Source organism: Physcomitrium patens, chromosome 1 (genome assembly GCF_059467195.1).
Source record: "Physcomitrium patens ecotype Gransden chromosome 1, ASM5946719v1, whole genome shotgun sequence".
NCBI lineage: Eukaryota > Viridiplantae > Streptophyta > Bryopsida > Funariales > Funariaceae > Physcomitrium > Physcomitrium patens.
Window position 1 is genome coordinate 7,306,136 of NC_143410.1, and position 20,939 is coordinate 7,327,074.

Genomic DNA, 20,939 nt, shown 5'->3' on the forward strand with positions numbered 1-20,939 from the left:
ATTTATTTTCAAGGTGGGTGAGTTTGAGTCAAAATATCAAAAGAGGGGCAGGTGAAATATCAAAAACTGTTTCGCTTGTCTTAACTCTCTTCCCTCTTTGACTCCATAACAGGGGGTAATAAAGTTTGAATCAGGGGGTAATATTAGGGGGGTAATAAAGCTTGAATGGTGATATTTTGGATTTTATTGAATTGAATGATAAATTGAATGATACTGGAAATATCAAGTGCTAAATCCCAGTTATTGGGTTTTGTGAAAGTGCCAAGTCTGAACCCCCTTAATACAAACACAACCCAAGGCATTGTTCTCATTCCCGTCCAACCCTTCCTTTTACCTTTTATCTTTTGACTTTAGCGTTTTCCTACTGGTTTTTTCATATCCACTGCCCGCTGCCCCCGATGTCTCCATCCCCATCCTTATGCGGGCCCGGGCAGCCCGCCCCTCGACGCGTCGCTTCAAAGCACCAGGCAGTGCCGTCGCGAAACGGAGACAGTCCATCGAGCTCCATACAAATTGACGAATCCAGTCCGACCTCGTCAATCCATCGATCGATCGATCCCCTGCTTCGCTGGATTATTTCTTCGACGAACTGCCTCTCGGCGCGGTGAAAGAATTCAGCCTCTGCAGGTTTCTGCCTCACCTTGAGACCCTTTTCTTTCGCAGTTTTGCATGGTGCTGAAACGAGAGCTGGCTACGATTGCTGAGTCGTGCCAGGGATTGTTTTGAGTCCTTGTCCATTACCACGCGCGATTCCCTGTCCTAATTGATCCTGATTTCATCTTAATTTGGTGTTTCTTGGGAGGGGTTAGTGTTTTTGCAGATTTTTGATGTGACTCCGTCCTCTGTTTCTTGTTGTGTTTTTATTTATTTATTTATTTATTTATTCCCCTTGATTTCCTGATGTTTTGTGTACAGTGCAGCGTTTTTGTTTGGGATCTTTTGTGTGGAGATGGGAGGGTTAGTGCGTGAATTGTCTCTCTAGATGCAGTTTGAATGTCTGGTTGGTAATTTGTTTCTGTGGAAATTCATGAGTTTTTGTTGGGAGTGATGGCTTGGGGATCATGGTTTCTAACTTTCATTTTCTGTGATTGAGTTATGCACAACTAGGAGGGGTTTGTTTTTTATGAAGTTTTGAGAGGTTCATGGTAAGGACGCCCCCACGTTCAGTCTGTCCACGACGATCTTTTTAGGGGAATTTGCAACACATTGTTGTCGCTCATGCACTGTTTCCAAAACATGAGTTCTTAGGTTTTGGTTTTGTTGCGCCATGTTTCTGAACTGAAGTCGTCATTCTCTTTCAGTGTATGACCAGGTCCTCAGTGTTTTGAGAAAATGAATTCATTCCTTGTTCTTTCTTTTTTCAAAAGCTGGGGACTAGAAAGGTTGTACGTGTTGATGGTCAGTACATGCTATTAGTATTGTAGTCGTCTTGTCTCTTCCACCGAATCGCATTCAAGCTCTTGTGTTGCAACTCTCTGGTATTCTGATGACGAATCTGTGTGGAGGGAACTATTCAAAGAGATATTCCACTGAGGTCAGACAGCGCCATCGACTATGGGAAGCAGATTCAAGGAAGAGACACCTTTCGCATTATACGACCCGGAGCGAGACTGGGATGGGCAGAAACACAATCCATCTCGCGCCAGGCCCATCCCAGTATCTCGTGCCATGCTTTCACCACGAGCACAACGATCTGGGCTCGCGTATTATGACCCGGAGCAAGACCATGAGCTCTACATGAACAAAGGCACCATGTACAGCAGGTCAGAGCCCCCTCCAACTTCTCCACGAGCGCAGCCATTTGGATATTATGATCCAGAGCTCGACGGAGTGAGAGACCGTGAGAGAGCTAGGCAAGGCCATCCCATCCGGCACGTGGATCCAGAATCGTTACACAAATCTCCACACAACACTAGCTACGGTGGAACAGGATCTCCGCCGCGAGCTTGCTCTCCCCTACCTGACGAGGAATTTGCAGCTGCATCAGGACGAGGACGTGGTAGCGGCTACGGACATGGTCCTCACCCTACTGACGATACCAACGGAAGAATACCATCACTAGTAGACCGGGAACCTGGCTATCAAAGACCAGTGAGACCCGACCGCATGGACGAGGATGATCTGCCACGCCGTGGGGCGTCATTCGGGAGAGGAAAAGATTCTCCCGTGCCGCCCTTAGGAGCTGGACGATATGTCTACGATGGATTGCAACAACCATACGCGCCGGCGTTTGAAGAAGACCTCGACGTCCCACCTGCTCCCATCAGCTCCAATCACGCACATCAAGTGTACGCCACCGTTTTTACTGATCCCGTGTACAATCGTGCAGTTCAATCGAACGCACATGCGGGGTACAGCGAGGAACCGGAGAAACAGCGAGTGCAGCATCGCAAGGAGGACGTGCTTCGTCATCCTGACCAGTTTTGATTGACACCGTACTCTGTTGTGATTACCATGGTGTAATAGAACGATGGAAGACGCTCCGAATTAGCATTTGAGAGGTCGATCTAGGATATGGTCTTCTGTCTGCTCTGTTGTAGATTCCTAGTGTACAGAAGAGCGATTTTATTATTATTTTCGTTTGAAATATTCCATGAAGAATTACTACCGTGGTCACTTCATGACTGTCGATTGAGTTGGTGACCCTTCCCTCCGGAGCACACATTCCGATTGTACTCGCAATGAACAAGACACAGTACTCAAATAGAAAAAAAATGCCGGTCAACAAAGTTCGAGAATGAGCTAAAGGGAATTAAACCTTGAACCCTTAGAAAGCCCTGGCAAAGACACACCATGACATTGTGGATAAACTCCGATTTCAATGGCAGGCGGCAATAAGACATTGCAAGCATTGCAAATCACGCCGACAACTGTCGAAAGGTGGATGTGCCTTCTTCAAGATTTTCAATCCAATGAATTCAAGCCTCTTGCTGCATTGCTTCACGAGTCCAACTTCAGCATCTTCATGAATCCGTGCCTGCATCGATTACGTCAGCGGCTGTTGATTGATTTCAGAATTAGTGTTTGCTGTTATAAAGGGTTTGCGTTTGAAAGTCGCTAGTTGCGTCACAGCATGTGGATGTTCAGACAATCTGGCTGTTGTTTTGATCCAGAAGGCGGATTCCTTTGTAGGTCTCGAGGATTCTTGAAACTAGGAGTTACGCGCGTTCGTCGTGGTGAGGTCTCAGCGACTGTCTCGTGAACAAGATAATTGTGCTGAGATTTGGAATTTTGGTAATATCCTGCATGACTTGTGCAGCTCAGACTGGTCTTTCGCCGTCCACAACAGTGTCTGTCAATTGGACGTTCAACGCAATGAATCTGTTGAGGCAAATACTAATCTCTAGGTTTTCTAACTCTACAACGTGGAAATGTGAGCTAGTAAAGTGGTATTTATGTTTCATTTTCTGCATTGGTAATGTCTTCAAAATATTTCGATGCATTCATCTATTTTCTGTCCTAGCAGATACATGTTTTGTAATCGATGTAAACTGTTCACGTACATGGTTGTCGGTTGCATTTATTACCCTCTTGCTTGGTGCCGATTCGTAAGCACACGGATGGCGTCTTTCCGACCTCGAGCTGTGTTTGAGCTGTTGCTCGGTTCATCAAGCGTGGTGGCTTACGTTGAGTAAAATTAATTGACGCGAAATTCATTACTACTCCGCATTGCCGAGAGCCCGAAATGATCGTAACAAGGGGAGCTCTATTAAGTCTCTCCTTCGTTGTCGCTCTCGCGTAATTTCAGCACCTTGCCTCCTGTCTGTTGATATTTGGTCGTTGGTCGGTATCAGAGCATCCAATCTCACTCACTGCGCACGTAAGCTCGACCTGATCCACCTGAAGTCGACGCGTCTTCTTGTTGTAATTTCGTAGTCTAACCTCGATCCTCGTAATTGCGCACCTGCCAGCTTCCGATTGCTGCAAACATCATGTCACAATAACCGCCAATGGCTTCCTGGAAAACAAACTCAATGCAAAGTCGAACCTCGTGCGACTCCATTCCACCGTCCAAAGCACGGTTCAGTAAGCGCATGCAATTTCAAAGAAATTCCTCTCTCCCTTCTACAATTAACTTCTTGGACATAACTTCGAGCACCAATGTTACTACGAATTCGGATTAACGTTTCCCGACCAATATGAATGTATTGAACAAAAGTGGCACTAACTGAATTTGTGGCATTTAAAAGCCCATCAACCCTAGCCGTCCGATGGGGTAGAAAAAGTAGGGACATAAGTCAAAGTTATTGTCATGAAACTTTGGGCAACTTTCTTTAAGAAGCTGAGATAAAGAAAGCCAGTTCATTGCATCCATCCTACATCCACACATGCGTCCATAGTTCATCCATTTATCCATCCACTGCGACGACTCGCCCAGGTCCCTAACAACCAGTTCTGATTTGCCATGTAAGCACGACACGTCACCAGCGCGGCAAGAAATCTGATTAGATGGAACACACCGACAGGGACGGTATTCGTTAATCTACCTGACAGTCTGTAAGCCTTGCCTGGTGTGTACTTTGGGCATTGGGAATAGAGTTCAATACTTACCACTACTACTATAACTACTCCCTTTGAATACCAAGTATAGTTTTAAATAGGGACTGTCTGGAAATAGAAAGACAGTGAAATAGTTGAAGGAATGAAAGTTTGATGTAGAAACAAGCGTCTTGGCTAGGCATTCTATGAACATTTATTGTATAAAACAACATGGGTATAAGATGGACATAAAGAAGCTTTCTTATTGGTCAAACATTGATGGATAAAGGAATGGAGGGATGGCAGTGTGGGAGATTGCAATGCCCTACAACACAAAAATTTGCTAGTTCTCTATAAAATTAATTTACAATAAATTTTTTGCAACAAAGTTATTTTGCATAGATTATAATATGTACAATGAATGGATATAAATGTATATATATATATATATATATATATATATCAAAATGATTCAAGCTACAAGCACGCCTCAAGTTGCTACATACACACATCTAAGAAAAATGGAAGCCTCTAATTAGCAAGATGTTGTATTGAGCTTGAAACCTACAACAACTATGGAGGGATTAGAAAGAGGGGGGGAGGCAATTGCTTATGTAAATAAATGGATTTAGATGTCTTTAAGCAACTATTCTTATGAGTTGAATTTATTTATTCATTCATTTCAATATAATGAAAGAATACTCATTAGAAAAGAGACACACATAGCAAGAAAGAAAGAAAGAAGAAGAAGAAGAAGAAAAAAAAAAACAAAACAAAACAAAACAAAAAACAAAAAAAAAAGGAAGAAGGAAGTTGGAGCAAAGAAGAAATGAGAAAGACACATAAAAAGACATACACAATTTGTATGTCTACAATTTTGAAAATAAACATTAAAATTACAAAACCACCTTGTCTATACAATATATATATATATATATATATATATATATATATATTTGGAAGGAATTACCTCTTGACCTTGCTTACTGACCAATTAGTGAAATTGCTACAATGGGAGCTACTCCTCTCTCTCTCTCTCTCTCCCCCCCTTCCATAGTTGTTGTAAGTGTTGAGTTCTATATAACAATAGCAACTTGAAATATACTTGTAGCCGAAGCCTAAGCCTATATATATATATATATATATATATATATATATATATAATTAATCAATTCTTATTACAATTGACATCTTATAACCAAAGAAATTATTAATTATATAATATAGTATAGTATAAGTGGTACAAATTAGAACCAACAAAATATGTTGATGATAATCCAAGATTGATTTAAAAAAGATTGACTATAGCAAGGATTACCAATATATTTGTATATATATATATATATATATATATATATATATTAGTATTAGAGATCTTTTTTGCTTTAAAAATAATATATTATTTTTGATGTATATTTAACATTTAATATTTTGATTTTTGAATAATATTAATTATAAAAATAAATTATCTATTTTTAAATATAAATTATATAAAATAATATATATAATAATATTATATTATTTTTATATTTTAATATAAATATATAATATTATCTTATATATATACACATATACATATATACGTATATGTCATTTATAAATAATATTTTAATACATAAGTATTTTTTTATTTTATTAATTTTTTATTCACATGCAAACTTTGCTCCTATTAATATATTTTAGCATCACCTTAAATGCATTAAACTTATCAAATATAAAATACAATTGTATCCAAAGTGAATTTTGTGTAAATAATGTGTATAATTATTGATAGTGAAGTAATAGTAACATAATTAATATATATTTTCTAGAGAGTATTTTATTCATAAAAGCTAAATTTTAAAGGCCATAGCTTAAAAGCCATACAAAGGTCTCTTTTTTAGTAAAAATAAAAATAAAAATAAAAACTTTAATTAGAATTTTTGATTTTTGAATCTAGTATAAAGTAAAAAGTTGTTATAAAATGTATTAAGTTTTTTTAAGGTCTAAATATATGACTCATATTTTGATTCAAAAAATTATTAATAAAACAAAAGAAAATAATAATAATAATAATATTTTTTTCATGATAATATATTTTTAAAAATAATTATAATTTTTAATTTTTTAAAATTAAATCATTTCTTTGAAATGGATCTAAAAAAAATTCTAAAGGTCAATACTATTCAAAGGTATGTAAAAATAAAAATAAAAAATAAAATCTATCTTATATTTTTTTTAGTGCCTTAAGATTTATTTATTTTTTAAATATATATCTAATTCAAGATTGTTCTTGAATTTCAATCAAGCAAATTATTAAAAAGTTGCAGTCTTTTACCTTGTTTTATAAGTAAAAAATATATCCAAGTCATTGATTCAAGCCTCATTGAGTCTAATTTGTATCTATCATATTTATTGTGCTATATATTTAGGATTGTTGATGGTTTAAATTTCATCCATCTTAAATTTAGTGTGTTGTGGTCTTCTTATAAAAATACGCCAATAGTCTATTAAACCAAATATGTTTGGATTATCAACTCCTTGATGTAATGAGTGTTTTTTCTACATTGGAATGTAGAAGAGACAACAAGAAAGAACATGGTAGTTAAAAATGATAAACACATGAATAGTTGAATAAATATAAAATCCTCTAGATAAATGCAAATATAAATATTATTTTTTTAAATAAAAAATATATACAGATATTTATTTAAATCTAATTTAGTCATTATTTTTAATTATAAAAATATAAATGCATAAATATTAAAAATATATATATACAATAAAAGAATAGTATGCACTAACTATCTAATAATATTGATATTTCATGTAATTAGTTTTATAATATAATTGGTGAGATTATTTAAAGCATGTTATTTAGCCAAATATATATCAAAATATAATAAAATATTCCTTATTCTATTGTATTACATGATTCTTTTGGTAGCTTTTGTGGAAATAGATAGATATGTGGATGTGGATGAGTAGACAAAAGATATACCAAATGACTTCTTTTGATGTTGGAGAGTGGATTTTGGAATTGTGATGCTACAATACATCTGCAGTTTTTGGATTAAAACAAAAGATATTCTAATCCTTGATAATTATTCTAAGTACATGATAAAAAAGATCTATTGAATTTATTATATATTAATATGTTATATACAAAGTAAGAAAATTATAACTAAAAACAAGAAAGAATATTTTAAAAATTATAAATTAAATTAAATTCTAAACACCATTTTTGAAAATAATATGATTGAAACTAATAGAATATATTAGATGTAATAAAAACTACTAGCAATGAACAATCTAACTTGTATATTTCAACTTAAAGTAGAATTTAGTTCTATTTTAAACTTGATAGTGTACATGTCCTAAATACCAAAGAATGTAAAAACTAAGAAAAAAAATTGACAAACTTAGCACAAATAATATATAAATGTATCTATAGAATATATATATTCTATAGAATATTTTATTGATAATTAAATAATTAATACAATTGAATTGATTGGTACCAATATCATCTTTTAATAGAGCAATAATTTATCTTGATAACACGACTTAATTGCAAATATCTTGTAGAAATATATTTTTAATTGGAAGAAGAACAATTGAATTTTATAGTCCACATACAAATACAACTTTGTAGAATACGGTATCTTGGTGCTTCATCACATACTTTTAATATCTATTTTAAGTATAATAATATTTTCAATTAACTAATCTATATAAATAACATCCATCTTTGGACTTTTTATTTGAGATCTTGACAATGGTGATCTATCAAAGTTGTTGATGTTCCTGAACTTGTTTATATAATTAAAAAGCTTATATTTTTTATTATAATAAGTATCACAAATAAATTATATAGAAGACTAAATAAGAAGTTGAACAAAAGAGTTTCAACAAGAAAGCTAATATGAAATTGATTAAACTAAATGAATACAAGATTAACACTAAGAGAGATGAACTAGAGTTCCAAGAGATGTATTGTCAAGACTAAAGATTCGCTCAGCATCAATTGTAATATATACTAGGTATTAGGAAGCTCTTCAAGAAATTTCTATATTGTTTTGAGACAAAAAAATCTAAGGATCCTTCTTGGACAACTTCTTTATTCCTCCTAAATGTTTTTAGAATTTGCTAGAATATTTTAAAAACCTTCTAGAAAATTTTAGAATATTTTTTAAAAAAATTTAGTATCTATTAAAATATTTTAGAATATTAAACGAATATTTAAAAATATTTTTTAGAATATTCTAAGAATATTCTAAAATCTTTAGAATCTAATAGAATATTATAAGAATATTTTTAAAAAAATTCTTGTTAAATTTTCATAACAATGACAATTAATTTTTAATGGCAAGAGATCATAAATCAGCTATAGCTAAGACAAAGTGTAATTAATTTTTTTTATTGTTTTTAATGCATTTTATATCCGGTTTAATAAATTAAAATAAAACAAAATAAAAAAGTATAATAACAATACTTTGATATTATAGCTTATATAATAGATATTATTAAATTTTATAAAATGTGATTTTTTTCATGCTAATTTGGTAATGCATGTTATATCCAAGCTTCATATTTATGAAATCGATTTTATTGTCTCTATATAACTTTCTTTTAAATCCACTTCTTTACAAAATGTTGATTTTAAATGTATTGTACATTATTCTTTGTACTCTTTTTACTATTTTTGAGATAATTAATACATCTATAGATTTATTAAATTATTTATATAAAAAATCCATGATAACTATTATGGTTATATTCAATATTATTTCCAAAATATAGAAAATATTTTGAATTTTCTATATAATTTTTTTTTTTTTTTTCAAATAGATTGCTATTTCAATACTAAGACTAAATTAATTCTTTATGGATTATATATTAGATTTTTTGGTGAATAAAAAAGTCTTAGAAGTATAAGTAAACAAGAATAAAAATGAAGAGGAAGATGGAATATTACTCACAACATATTATTATTGCCTACTTTATAAGAGAAAGGCAGATCTAAAAAAATATACATGAGTAGGTGAGCTTCATCTAAACTAAAATAAAAGAAGAAATGTAGTTGAGCAAAAATCTAAGGCATGGCTTTTTTAAAGTTTTCAGTAAGAATAAGACATCTATACAAAAATTACTCATTTAAACATTCTACCTTTCTAAGTTAATATCAAGGATATGAATTAAAATAAGAAGAATTTCAAAATACTCTTATCTAATTCAAGTGGAATAAAAATTCACTCTAAAAATATTATAGTATTAAGACCAGAATGACTATTGCCAAAGACATAAAGAATATAAATTCTTGAGACTAGATTAAGAATTAAAAAGGCATTAACAAGAGTGAAAAAAAGAGCCCACTCTTACCTCTATATATATACTATCTAATTAGAAGCTACATGGTGACATTCTATAGGACCTCTAATACATGTTCAATTTGTAAGACACGTGTCTTAACTTGCAAGGCAAGTTTCTTATATATGAGCCACATTGTTAGCTTATACCACAAACTATCAATATGTATAACATATGGCTAGTTTTTTGGCCAAATTTCTAACCTACCAATCACCTATACATACATGTAAAGGTGAAACCATGTCTATGAGGTTTCTAGAGAGCTTTACTATAAGATATTATTAAATTAACTTACTTTTATTTAATCATAATATCTAGGTAATTATTGTAATAAATATATATTTCCGTAACATTATCCCCTAAACATTATCAATATGTAATCATTTCTCTTAATTTGAATGTGTTGGTTGTTGATTCTTCATCTCCTTATTACTACAAATACACAAAAACTACAAATAAAGATAGAAGGTCAAATGCAATAATTTTTGAATTGCAATTCTTTTATAACAAAGATTTTTTATATTTTATTTTGATTTTAATAAATATTATTGATAAAAAAAATAATATTTTTTTTTGAATTTATAAGATTTTTTGTTGATTTCTATGTACATCTATTACTATCAACACTAATGTATGAGATATTTGAACCTATTTTGTCATTATCTTAAGTTTGAAATTTCTTTAATGTCAAACTCTTTATTATTATCTATTTCTATAGGAGGAGGTGGCACTTGTCTTTTTTTCAATATGTTCATTGTCTTGTATGGTTTAAGAAGAAATATATGAAATATTTGATAGATCTTTATTGACTTTGATAAGTATAGTCCAAAAGCAAATGGATTGATTTGTCTACAAATGAAAAAAAGATCCAAGCCTATGATAATCCAAGTTGTTGCAAGGATAAATAATCTTGATATTACAATAAAATAATTATTTTTTATTATTTATATTGAATTTTAGTTGATCATAGCAATAGGTATGTACATTAATCTTTTTTTGTTCTTAAGCTTCTTTTAACTATACCTTTATTGTTGCATGTAGCTTAAAAAAATATTTTTTAAAATCTTTTGTAATAAGATTATCAATTTTTGAAAAGTCAAAAGTATTAAGTCATAGACTATAACCATAATTGGCAAAAAAAGGTGTTTGTTGAGTAAAATAATGTACCAAAATATTCTATGTAAATTCTTCCAATGATACAAGAATCATATAATTAACTTGATGATAATTGATGGTATACCTCAAATATTGCTCCAAAACTTAATTCATCATTTTTGTTTATCTATCAATTTGAAGATGAAAGATTGAAAAAAAAATTATATCCATCTTTAATATATTAAAAAAGATTCTTTAGAATCTTAATACAAATTATATCTATTTATTCGATATAATATTTTTTGACAAGCCATGACAGCAATAAATGATGTTCAGAGAAAACTAGTTGTTTTTTCACCTAAAATAAATTTTGTATATAGTATAAAATATACTATTTTGGTGAAACAATCTACTATCACAAATATAGAATCATATACAATTTAACTTAGAAGACTTGAAATAAAATCCATAGAAATAAAAGACTATGGTTATTTTAATATAAGCAATGGTTAAAAATGTCCATAAGATCAACAACAAGAAGTTTTTGACCTTGAAAAAATGTCACATGATTGTTCAAAGTCTTTCATAGTCTTTTATATTTGAAGCGACTAAAAATCTTTAGATATTAGCTCCATAGTCTTATTGTATCCAAAATATCATGCTATTAAAAAGTTATGATGAGCTTAGAGAATATGTAAATATATTTTTTTCTTTTAGAACCTTCTTTTAGAAGGTTATATATATATATATATATATATATATATATATATATATATATATATATATATATAATCTTGAAAATAGAATAGATTATTTTAAACCTAAACTTTAAAGTATCACGATATTTAAAGAAGTATTCTTAATATCATGAATATACTTGATTGAATTCATTTGACCAAGGTTGAATCAATATTCAATGTTGATTTTATTCCTTGAAGATGAAATTCCTTGGATTTTAAGATGATCATTTTTTATTAATCAAAAGCTGCATTTTTTTCTTTTGATGCAAGGTAAGAGTATTTAAAAATTATATTTGATAAACCTTATTATTTTTTAAGTTAATATGTGATCTTGAAATTAAATCTTGATAATAACATGCTCCAAAAAATCTAATAATAATTCAATATGTATGTTGATATGTAGTACTCGAGGTTCTTGTGATCTATATATGTATAATGATTAAAAATGCCTTCTAAATAGTGATGCCATTCTTGAAAAGACTCCACAATTGCATAAAATTCTTTATTGTGGATTTTGTAATTGATCTTTATTACTAAAAACTTCTTGAAATAAAAAGCTACTAAATGGAATTTGTCATCTACTCCCATATGTAGCAATATTGCACCTCAAGCAAAGTTTGATGCATCTATTTCATCAAAAAATGCCTTGAAGAAGTCAACACAATACAAGATTGGTGTAGAATTAAATATTTTCTTCTAAGCACCAAACAATACTTTGGTTTTTTTACTTCACTTAAATTTATCTTTATAGGTCAAATATATAAGTAGAGCTTTAACTTAAAAAAAGTTTTTGATGAGGATCCAATAATAATTGGCAAAGTCCAAAAAGCATTGTACATCTCTTATTATTCTTGAAATCTTCCAATTTATGATAGTATGGACCTTCTTGGAATTCATCATAAGGCCTTTGTTAGAAATAATGTATCCTAAAAATTTAACTTGAGTAGTGTAGAATGCACACTTTTTCATTTTAGAATCTAATGATGCATCTCTAAATTTTTGTAGCACATGACAAACATGAAGTTTATATTCTTTTATATTCATCTAATAAATTAGAATGTCATTTAAATATTAGACAATAAAATCATTAAAAAATTTACAAATTCATAAGATGTTGAAAAGCATCTAATGCATTTGTGAGTTTAAAAGCATGACATTATATTCAAAATATCCATATTTAAATCAAAAAATAAACTTTTATTCATCTCTTTCTTTGATACAGACCACATTGTATGCTCCTTATAGATCTATTTTTATGTACATCTTGCTTAAATTAATTGATGAAGAAGTCATAAAATCAAAAATAAAGAAAATTTGTCCTTGATGGTAAACTTATTAAGTCCTTGATAGTCTATGTACAATTCTAGAAATCCATCTTTTTTCTTTATAAATAAGATAGGAACTCATGTTTAAGATTTCAAATAGTGTATACAATTCTTAGTCAAGTTCTTGTCAATGTATTCCTCTAATGTAGCCAACTCATTTTACAATAAGCTACAGATCGGTCAAAATGGAGGTTGAACTCTTTCTTGTAGATTAATTATACAATCATAGGATTGATGCTCTAAACCAATATATACATATTTTTTTCAAAAATAACCTAAAAAACTTGATATTGGCTTTAAATACTACTTGATATCTTTTTACCATCATAAATGGATGTAGCATATATAACAAAAGATGATCCTTCTTTTGTTGCATATATAAAAGTTCTTCTTCCTACTAATAAGATTTTGGATGCATTAGGCTTATCTATTTCTACTTCACTATGAAGATTTTGGATTAAACTATGAAAAAAATTGAGATTATAAAAAATCTAATTTATATGAGGATTATACTTTTTTAATCATGATAATCCTAAAATAACTTGGTTAGAGAGAGATCTTATCATGTTAAATATTATTATGCTATTATGATTTTTAATTACTAAATTTAAAGAAACAATCTTATGGATAATATTTCTAAAAGATAATAAACAACCATCTATGACTTCTACATGTATAGATTTAGTTTTCTTGACATAAAGTATTTCTTGTTTTTTACAAAGTCTTTGACTATAAAACAAGCTGAGGCTCTTAAATCTAATAAGACAAAAAAAATTGATTTTCAGATCCAAAATATACATCTATTGTAAAAGAAGATAATAGATTTGAGGAGATAATAAGTCCTTTATTAGATGTTACACATGATTCCAGCCACTTAATTCCTATTGTAACTAGAAAAACTTATTTTCTAATATATTGTCTTCTTTGACAATTGTACTTCTTATTTTGTGATTGCGTTGATTCTTTGGATAATATTGAGCAATGTACTTAGCTCCTCCAAAATATAAGCATAAATCTTTTTGACAATATTCAATCTTTTCTTGCTCAATGAGAGGTTTAAAACAATTGCATCAATTTGCATTGGTTCTGGCCTTGATAAATAAGTTTCTAAAAACTTAGAAGTTGCCATTATTACTTGGCTTGTTTTTCTCTAGCTAAGTTTTTATTCTTAATGCCTTTCAAGTAGTTGATTGTTGCATGCAATGGCTTGAGTAATAAATTGTTTAAAAGATTTTATTTTTGGCAGTATTAATAATAAAATTTTGATGTTATTTTTTAATTTATATCAAAATTCATTAATAAGGGCTTTGTTATTCTAGTCCACATTATAAGTAAGATTTTGAAATTCAACAATATATATGATAGTTGATTTTGATCTTTGTTAGAAAGATAAAAGTTTAGTCTCTAATACTCTTTTTTGATCATTTTTTTCAAATGTTGCTATAAAAACTTCTAAGAATGAATTCAAATTATAAAAGAATTATGAATCTTTTTCCATCAAAGGTATAAAGAAATAGAGAGCACTTCTAGATAAAAATGTGTTCATAAATTTAACTTTAGTAAATCCATCAAAGTATTGAAAAAGATGCAATCTTAGATAGAACTTGACTTGTTGCAAAAATCCTTGAAATTTTTATCTTGTTCCATCAAACTTCTTTGGCCTACTAATCTTTATCCTTATCATACTTGTAGAAGCAAACTTTCTTAGGTTTAATTCTAAAGTTGATTTACTTATTTCTTTCAAATATTTAATTTCTTGAGATAGACTTTGAACTTCTTCTATAGGCATAGAATTAGTATTTTCATAGTTAGTACTTGTTATGTGTGAAATTTCTATCTTAAGAGTATTGGCAAGTTCTTAAAGATTAACAATAGTTACAAATTTATTTTCACTTTTGTCAAATATAGCCTCTATAATTTTTCCTTCTATTTCAAATAACTTAACTAATTCACAAGTTAAATTAGAAGAGGGTAATCTGCAACTTTTATTATCCAATGAAATTTTCCACAAAAAGGGATAATCTGCTATCTAATACAAATACATGTAAAGTCAAAGTAGTATCAATAAATCTTCTTGGAAGCTAATTTAGAAAATATTATGAAATAAATTTATTTTTATCAACTTCTACTTTATCATATATGTAAAAATTAGAATAAATATGTATATTTGTGAAAAATATATGTATAATTACTTGAATAATATGAATAAATAGAATTAAATAAAAATAAGTTAATTAGACAATATCTTAAGAAGAAGCTTTATAGATGCGATTTCATCTTTATACATGCCTATGGATGATTGATAGGTTTGAAACTTGATCAACAAGTTAGCCATGTTTCACATATATTAATAACTTGTGGTACAAGTTTACAATGTGACACACTTATACAAAACTTGTGTTGCAATTTAAAACATGTGTCTTACAAATTGGACATGTAATGGAGATCCTATAGAATGTTGGTACATAGCTCTTAAGTAGATAGTATATATAAGAATAAAAATAAAGCCTTCTATATTCTAATCAACTCTTTTTTTATTTTTAATTTAATTTGAAGAATCTCTAATATTTTAGCTTTTAGCAATAGCCATTTCAATTTCTTATTAAATACATTTACTTTATTATTTTTAGCTTATCATCTTTTTTTTATTCTATTCTCACTTGTTTATGTATCTTCTTTGAGTTCTTATCTTTGACAAATTGACAAGAGTGATATTTATTATTTTTATTTTATTTCTAGAAATAAGTGGATTACCTCACTTTTATTGTTGTATTTCAAAGGTTATAAACTATCCACTTTGAACTAATATTTATTTTTTAATACTAATTTTTTCTTTAAAAAAATAGATTATTTTTCTTTAATAGAAATTCTTATTCAATATTAGAGATTGTAGATTTTTCTCCTCCAAATTGACTTATGGATTTATTAAGTTATTTCAAATAAAAGAAAAAATTATAGATGCCATACTTAGCAAAAGTGAAAATATATTTGTAATTATTATAGATCTTCACAAGCTTGTCAATACTGTTAGAATAAAAATTATATACATCATCAATATCAATTAATAAAATATTATTCCTTCATCTATAGAAGAAGTCTAAATTCTATGTCAAGAAATTATGCAATTGAGAAAAGAAAGTAAATCGACCTTACAATCAAATCCAAAAAAACTTACTTCTATAAGCTCAAGAAAAATAAAGATTAGTAGGCCAAAGAAGTTTGATGGAACAAGATAAAAATTTCAAGGATTTTTGCAACAAGTCAAGTTCTATCTAAGATTGCATCTTTTTCAATACTTTGATGGATTTACTAAAGTTAAATTTATAAACACATTTTTATCTAGAAGTGCTCTCTATTTCTTTATACCTTTGATGGAAAAAGATTCATAATTCTTTTATAATTTGAATTCATTCTTAGAAGTTTTTATAGCAACATTTGAAAAAAATGATCAAAAAAGAGTATTAGAGACTAAACTTTTATCTTTCTAACAAAGATCAAAATCAACTATCATATATATTGTTGAATTTCAAAATCTTACTTATAATGTGGACTAGAATAACAAAGCCCTTATTAATGAATTTTGATATAAATTAAAAAATAACATCAAAATTTTATTATTAATACTGCCAAAAATAAAATCTTTTAAACAATTTATTACTCAAGCCATTGCATGCAACAATCAACTACTTGAAAGGCATTAAGAATAAAAACTTAGCTAGAGAAAAACAAGCCAAGTAATAATGGCAACTTCTAAGTTTTTAGAAACTTATTTATCAAGGCCAGAACCAATGCAAATTGATGCAATTGTTTTAAACCTCTCATTGAGCAAGAAAAGATTGAATATTGTCAAAAAGATTTATGCTTATATTTTGGAGGAGCTAAGTACATTGCTCAATATTATCCAAAGAATCAACGCAATCACAAAATAAGAAGTACAATTGTCAAAGAAGACAATATATTAGAAAATAAGTTTTTCTAGTTACAATAGGAATTAAGTGGCTGGAATCATGTGTAACATCTAATAAAGGACTTATTATCTCCTCAAATCTATTATCTTCTTTTACAATAGATGTATATTTTGGATCTGAAAATCAATTTTTTTTGTCTTATTAGATTTAAGAGCCTCAGCTTGTTTTATAGTCAAAGACTTTGTAAAAAACAAGAAATACTTTATGTCAAGAAAACTAAATCTATACATGTAGAAGTCATAGATGGTTGTTTATTATCTTTTAGAAATATTATCCATAAGATTGTTTCTTTAAATTTAGTAATTAAAAATCATAATAGCATAATAATATTTAACATGATAAGATCTCTCTCTAACCAAGTTATTTTAGGATTATCATGATTAAAAAAGTATAATCCTCATATAAATTAGATTTTTTATAATCTTAATTTTTTTCATAGTTTAATCCAAAATCTTCATAGTGAAGTAGAAATAGATAAGCCTAATGCATCCAAAATCTTATTAGTAGGAAGAAGAACTTTTATATATGCAACAAAAGAAGGATCATCTTTTGTTATATATGCTATATCCATTTATGATGGTAAAAAGATATCAAGTAGTATTTAAAGCCAATATCAAGTTTTTTAGGTTATTTTTGAAAAAAATATGTATATATTGGTTTAGAGCATCAATCCTATGATTGTATAATTAATCTACAAGAAAGAGTTCAACCTCCATTTTGACCGATCTGTAGCTTATTGTAAAATGAGTTGGCTACATTAGAGGAATACATTGACAAGAACTTGACTAAGAATTGTATACACTATTTGAAATCTTAAACATGAGTTCCTATCTTATTTATAAAGAAAAAAGATGGATTTCTAGAATTGTGCATAGACTATCAAGGACTTAATAAGTTCACCATCAAGGACAGATTTTTTATATTGGTATCTTCTATATTTGATTTTAAGATTTATTAACAAACTCAATCAAAGAAAGATCTATACAAAAATAGAGGTATGAGGAGTATACAACATGGTTTGCCTCAAAAAAAGAGATGAATGAAAGATTATTTTTTTTAATATATGTATGGATATTTTGAATATAATATCATACCTTTTAGATTTGTAAATACAAAAGCTACTTTTTAACATCTCATTAATTGATATTTTTATCGTTTATATTTTTAAACAACATTCTAATCTACTCTTAGAACATAGAAGAATATAAACTTTATCTTTGTTGTATATTACAAAAACTTTAAATTACAAGATTATATGCAAAGATGGAAAAGTATGTATTCCACACTATTGAAGTTGATTTCTTAGGATATATCAATTTCAATGAAGGATTAATAATAGATCTTAAGAAGGTCCAGCCTATCTTGGATTGAAAGTCCCAAAAATATTTAAAGATGTGTAATATTTTTTAAGATTTGCTAATTATTATTGAAACTTTATCAAAAAAAAATTTCAATTTTTTGCTCTTCTTACATGTCTGACATGTAAAGACAAACTTGAATGGAATAAAGAAGTTAAAACATCTTTTGAAGCCTTTAAGATAGCATGTATTTTTCTACCAATTTTATATTGAGTCAATTTTTTTAAAAAGTTCTTCACAGAAATAGATGCATCAAACTTTGTTATAAGTGTTGTTTTATTACAAATAAGAGCAGATGATAAGCTCCATTTGATAGCTTTTCATTCTATAAAATTTTTAGTAGCCATGATTGATTATAAGATCTATGACAAAGAACTTCTTGCAATTATGATTTTATTTCAAGAATGGTATTATTATTTAGAAGGTACTTTTAATACATTTTCTGTATATACAAATAAAAAGAATATAAAGTATTTCATGTCAACATGTATTTTAAATTTTTTCTAAGCTTATTGGAGTATTTTTTTATTAAGATTTCATCTTAAAATCATAAATAGACTTGAAAGAAAATAATATTTATCAAATGCTCTTTCTAGATGTTCTTATCTTGCATCAAAAGAAGAAGATGTAGCTTTTAATTATGAAAGAACAATTTTCTTAAAGCCAAGGTATTTTCATCTTAAACAATAAAATCAACATTGACTATTTATTCAACTTTTATCCAGTAAATTCAATCAAGTATATCTTCTAATCTTCTTATTTATGATATCAAAAATAATTCTTTTAAGTCTCATGATACTTTTAAGTTTTTGTTTAAGAATAATCTACTGTACTTTGAGGAACAATTATACATTCTAGAAAACAAAGTACAATTAAATGTTCTTCAAGCTCGTCATAGCCTTCCAACAGTCAAACATACTGGATACAATAAGAGTTTTGAGCTAATTTCTAGAAATTTTTGGTGGCCTCAAATATAGAAGGTAGTCAAAGACTTTGTATCATGGATATATATATTTATCCTGATAATTATCTAAATAATAAGAATAAGTAGAAATAAGTCAAAGTAGATAAATATGATAATATCTTATGGAAAGCTTTCTAAAAGCTTTATAAATGCTGCTTTGTCTTTATACATGTGTATAGGAGATTGGTAGGTTGAAAAATTGGTCAACAAGAAAGCCACGTGTTAATATGTTGACCACTTATAGTACAAGTTGGACATATGGTGCACACCTAAGAAACTTGCCTTGCAAATTAGACATGTGTTCTGTAAGTTAGATGCGTATTAGAGATCATATAGCATGTCGCCATGTATTTCTTAGTTTAGTAGTATATATAGAGGCAAGAGTGAGGCCTTCTTCACTCTTGTCAACTCCTTTCTTGTTTTTAGTCTAGTTTTAAGAGTCTTATGTTTTTTAGTCTTTGACAATAGTCATTCTAGTTTTTTCTTGAATATACATACTTTCTTCTATTTTGTCACTTTTCTTTTGATACAAATTCCACGAGTTTATGTATCTTCTTCCAATTTGTATTTTGAATAAATTGACAAGAGTGCACAGACAATATTAGAGCTTTGTCCTTTCTTGATTAAGAGTGGATTATCCGTTTCTCTTGATAAGACATAAACATACTAGAAGTTGCAGATTACCTTCTTCTAAAGGGAATATTGTTTCTAGAATTTTTTTTCTTGATTCTTGAATATTGTATTCTATGAAAATAAATATTTATTTTATTTTATTTTATTTTATTTTTATTATACTAGTATAGCAGAACTTACTAAAATGAAGAGTGCAATGGCTCAAATGCAAAATTTAATGCTTGCAATGCATCAACTCAAAATACCACCACAAAGAGGAACAAGATTATCAAGCAATGAAGATATAGAGATGATTGGAGTTGCTTCAATATCTATACCAAGCCATATTACTGCTTCTACAATGGAACATTGTTTAAGTTTCAAAGAACCAAAAATTGAATTGCTTGAGAAGTTTGATGGCTCAAGATCTAAGTTTTGAGGATTCATCAATCCAGTACAATTGGTGATTGAACTACAACCTCAAAGTTATTCGACTCAAGGATCACAAGTTAGATTTATTAGAACACTACTTTCAGGTTTTGCTTTATCATGGTTTTCATCATTTCTTGAACGACGAGATCCAATATTAGATAATTTGGATGTAGTCTTAGTAGAGTTTTAATCTATGTATGGAGAACATGATATAATCTGTGTTGCAACCAACAAGATTTGTATCTTGTAACAAGGCAATCGATCAGTGACATTATATACTTCATAATTTTGACAATTAGTAACAGATATTAAGTGGGATGATACAACATTCATCAGCCAATTTTTCAACGGATTATAATATGAAGTAAAGGAATTGATGCTCAATTTATTTATTCTCAAATATTAAGTCAAGCAATTGACATTGCTGTAAAATGTGAAAATTGACTTTTTGAGTTTTAATTTGATAATTATACAAAAAAATCTCAATATTATTATAATTCAATGACAACACCAACAACTTTTAAATCTAAAAATTTGAAAGTAGAAGACATGCAAATTGATGCAATACATTTTAAACCTCTTACCAAACAAGAAAAGACTTGTTGTCATAAAAAAAG

General features: G+C 28.8%; 1 protein-coding gene across 2 annotated transcripts; it reads left to right on the forward strand.

The window, feature by feature from the left end:
* The first annotated feature begins 469 nt into the window (after nt 1-469).
* LOC112292667 (uncharacterized) lies at nt 470-2,592 on the forward strand. Of its 2 annotated transcripts, none has more exons than XM_024541514.3 (2): nt 470-627; nt 1,520-2,592. In XM_024541514.3, exon 2 carries the CDS (start codon nt 1,555-1,557, stop codon nt 2,425-2,427), a length of 873 nt encoding a protein of 290 aa, XP_024397282.1. In that variant the 5' UTR covers nt 470-627; nt 1,520-1,554; the 3' UTR covers nt 2,428-2,592. The 2 variants fall into 2 exon arrangements, with proteins under 2 accessions (XP_024397282.1, XP_024397359.1); XM_024541591.3 differs by having other exon boundaries at nt 476-627; nt 1,506-2,592.
* Nucleotides 2,593-20,939: the final 18,347 nt, after the last annotated feature.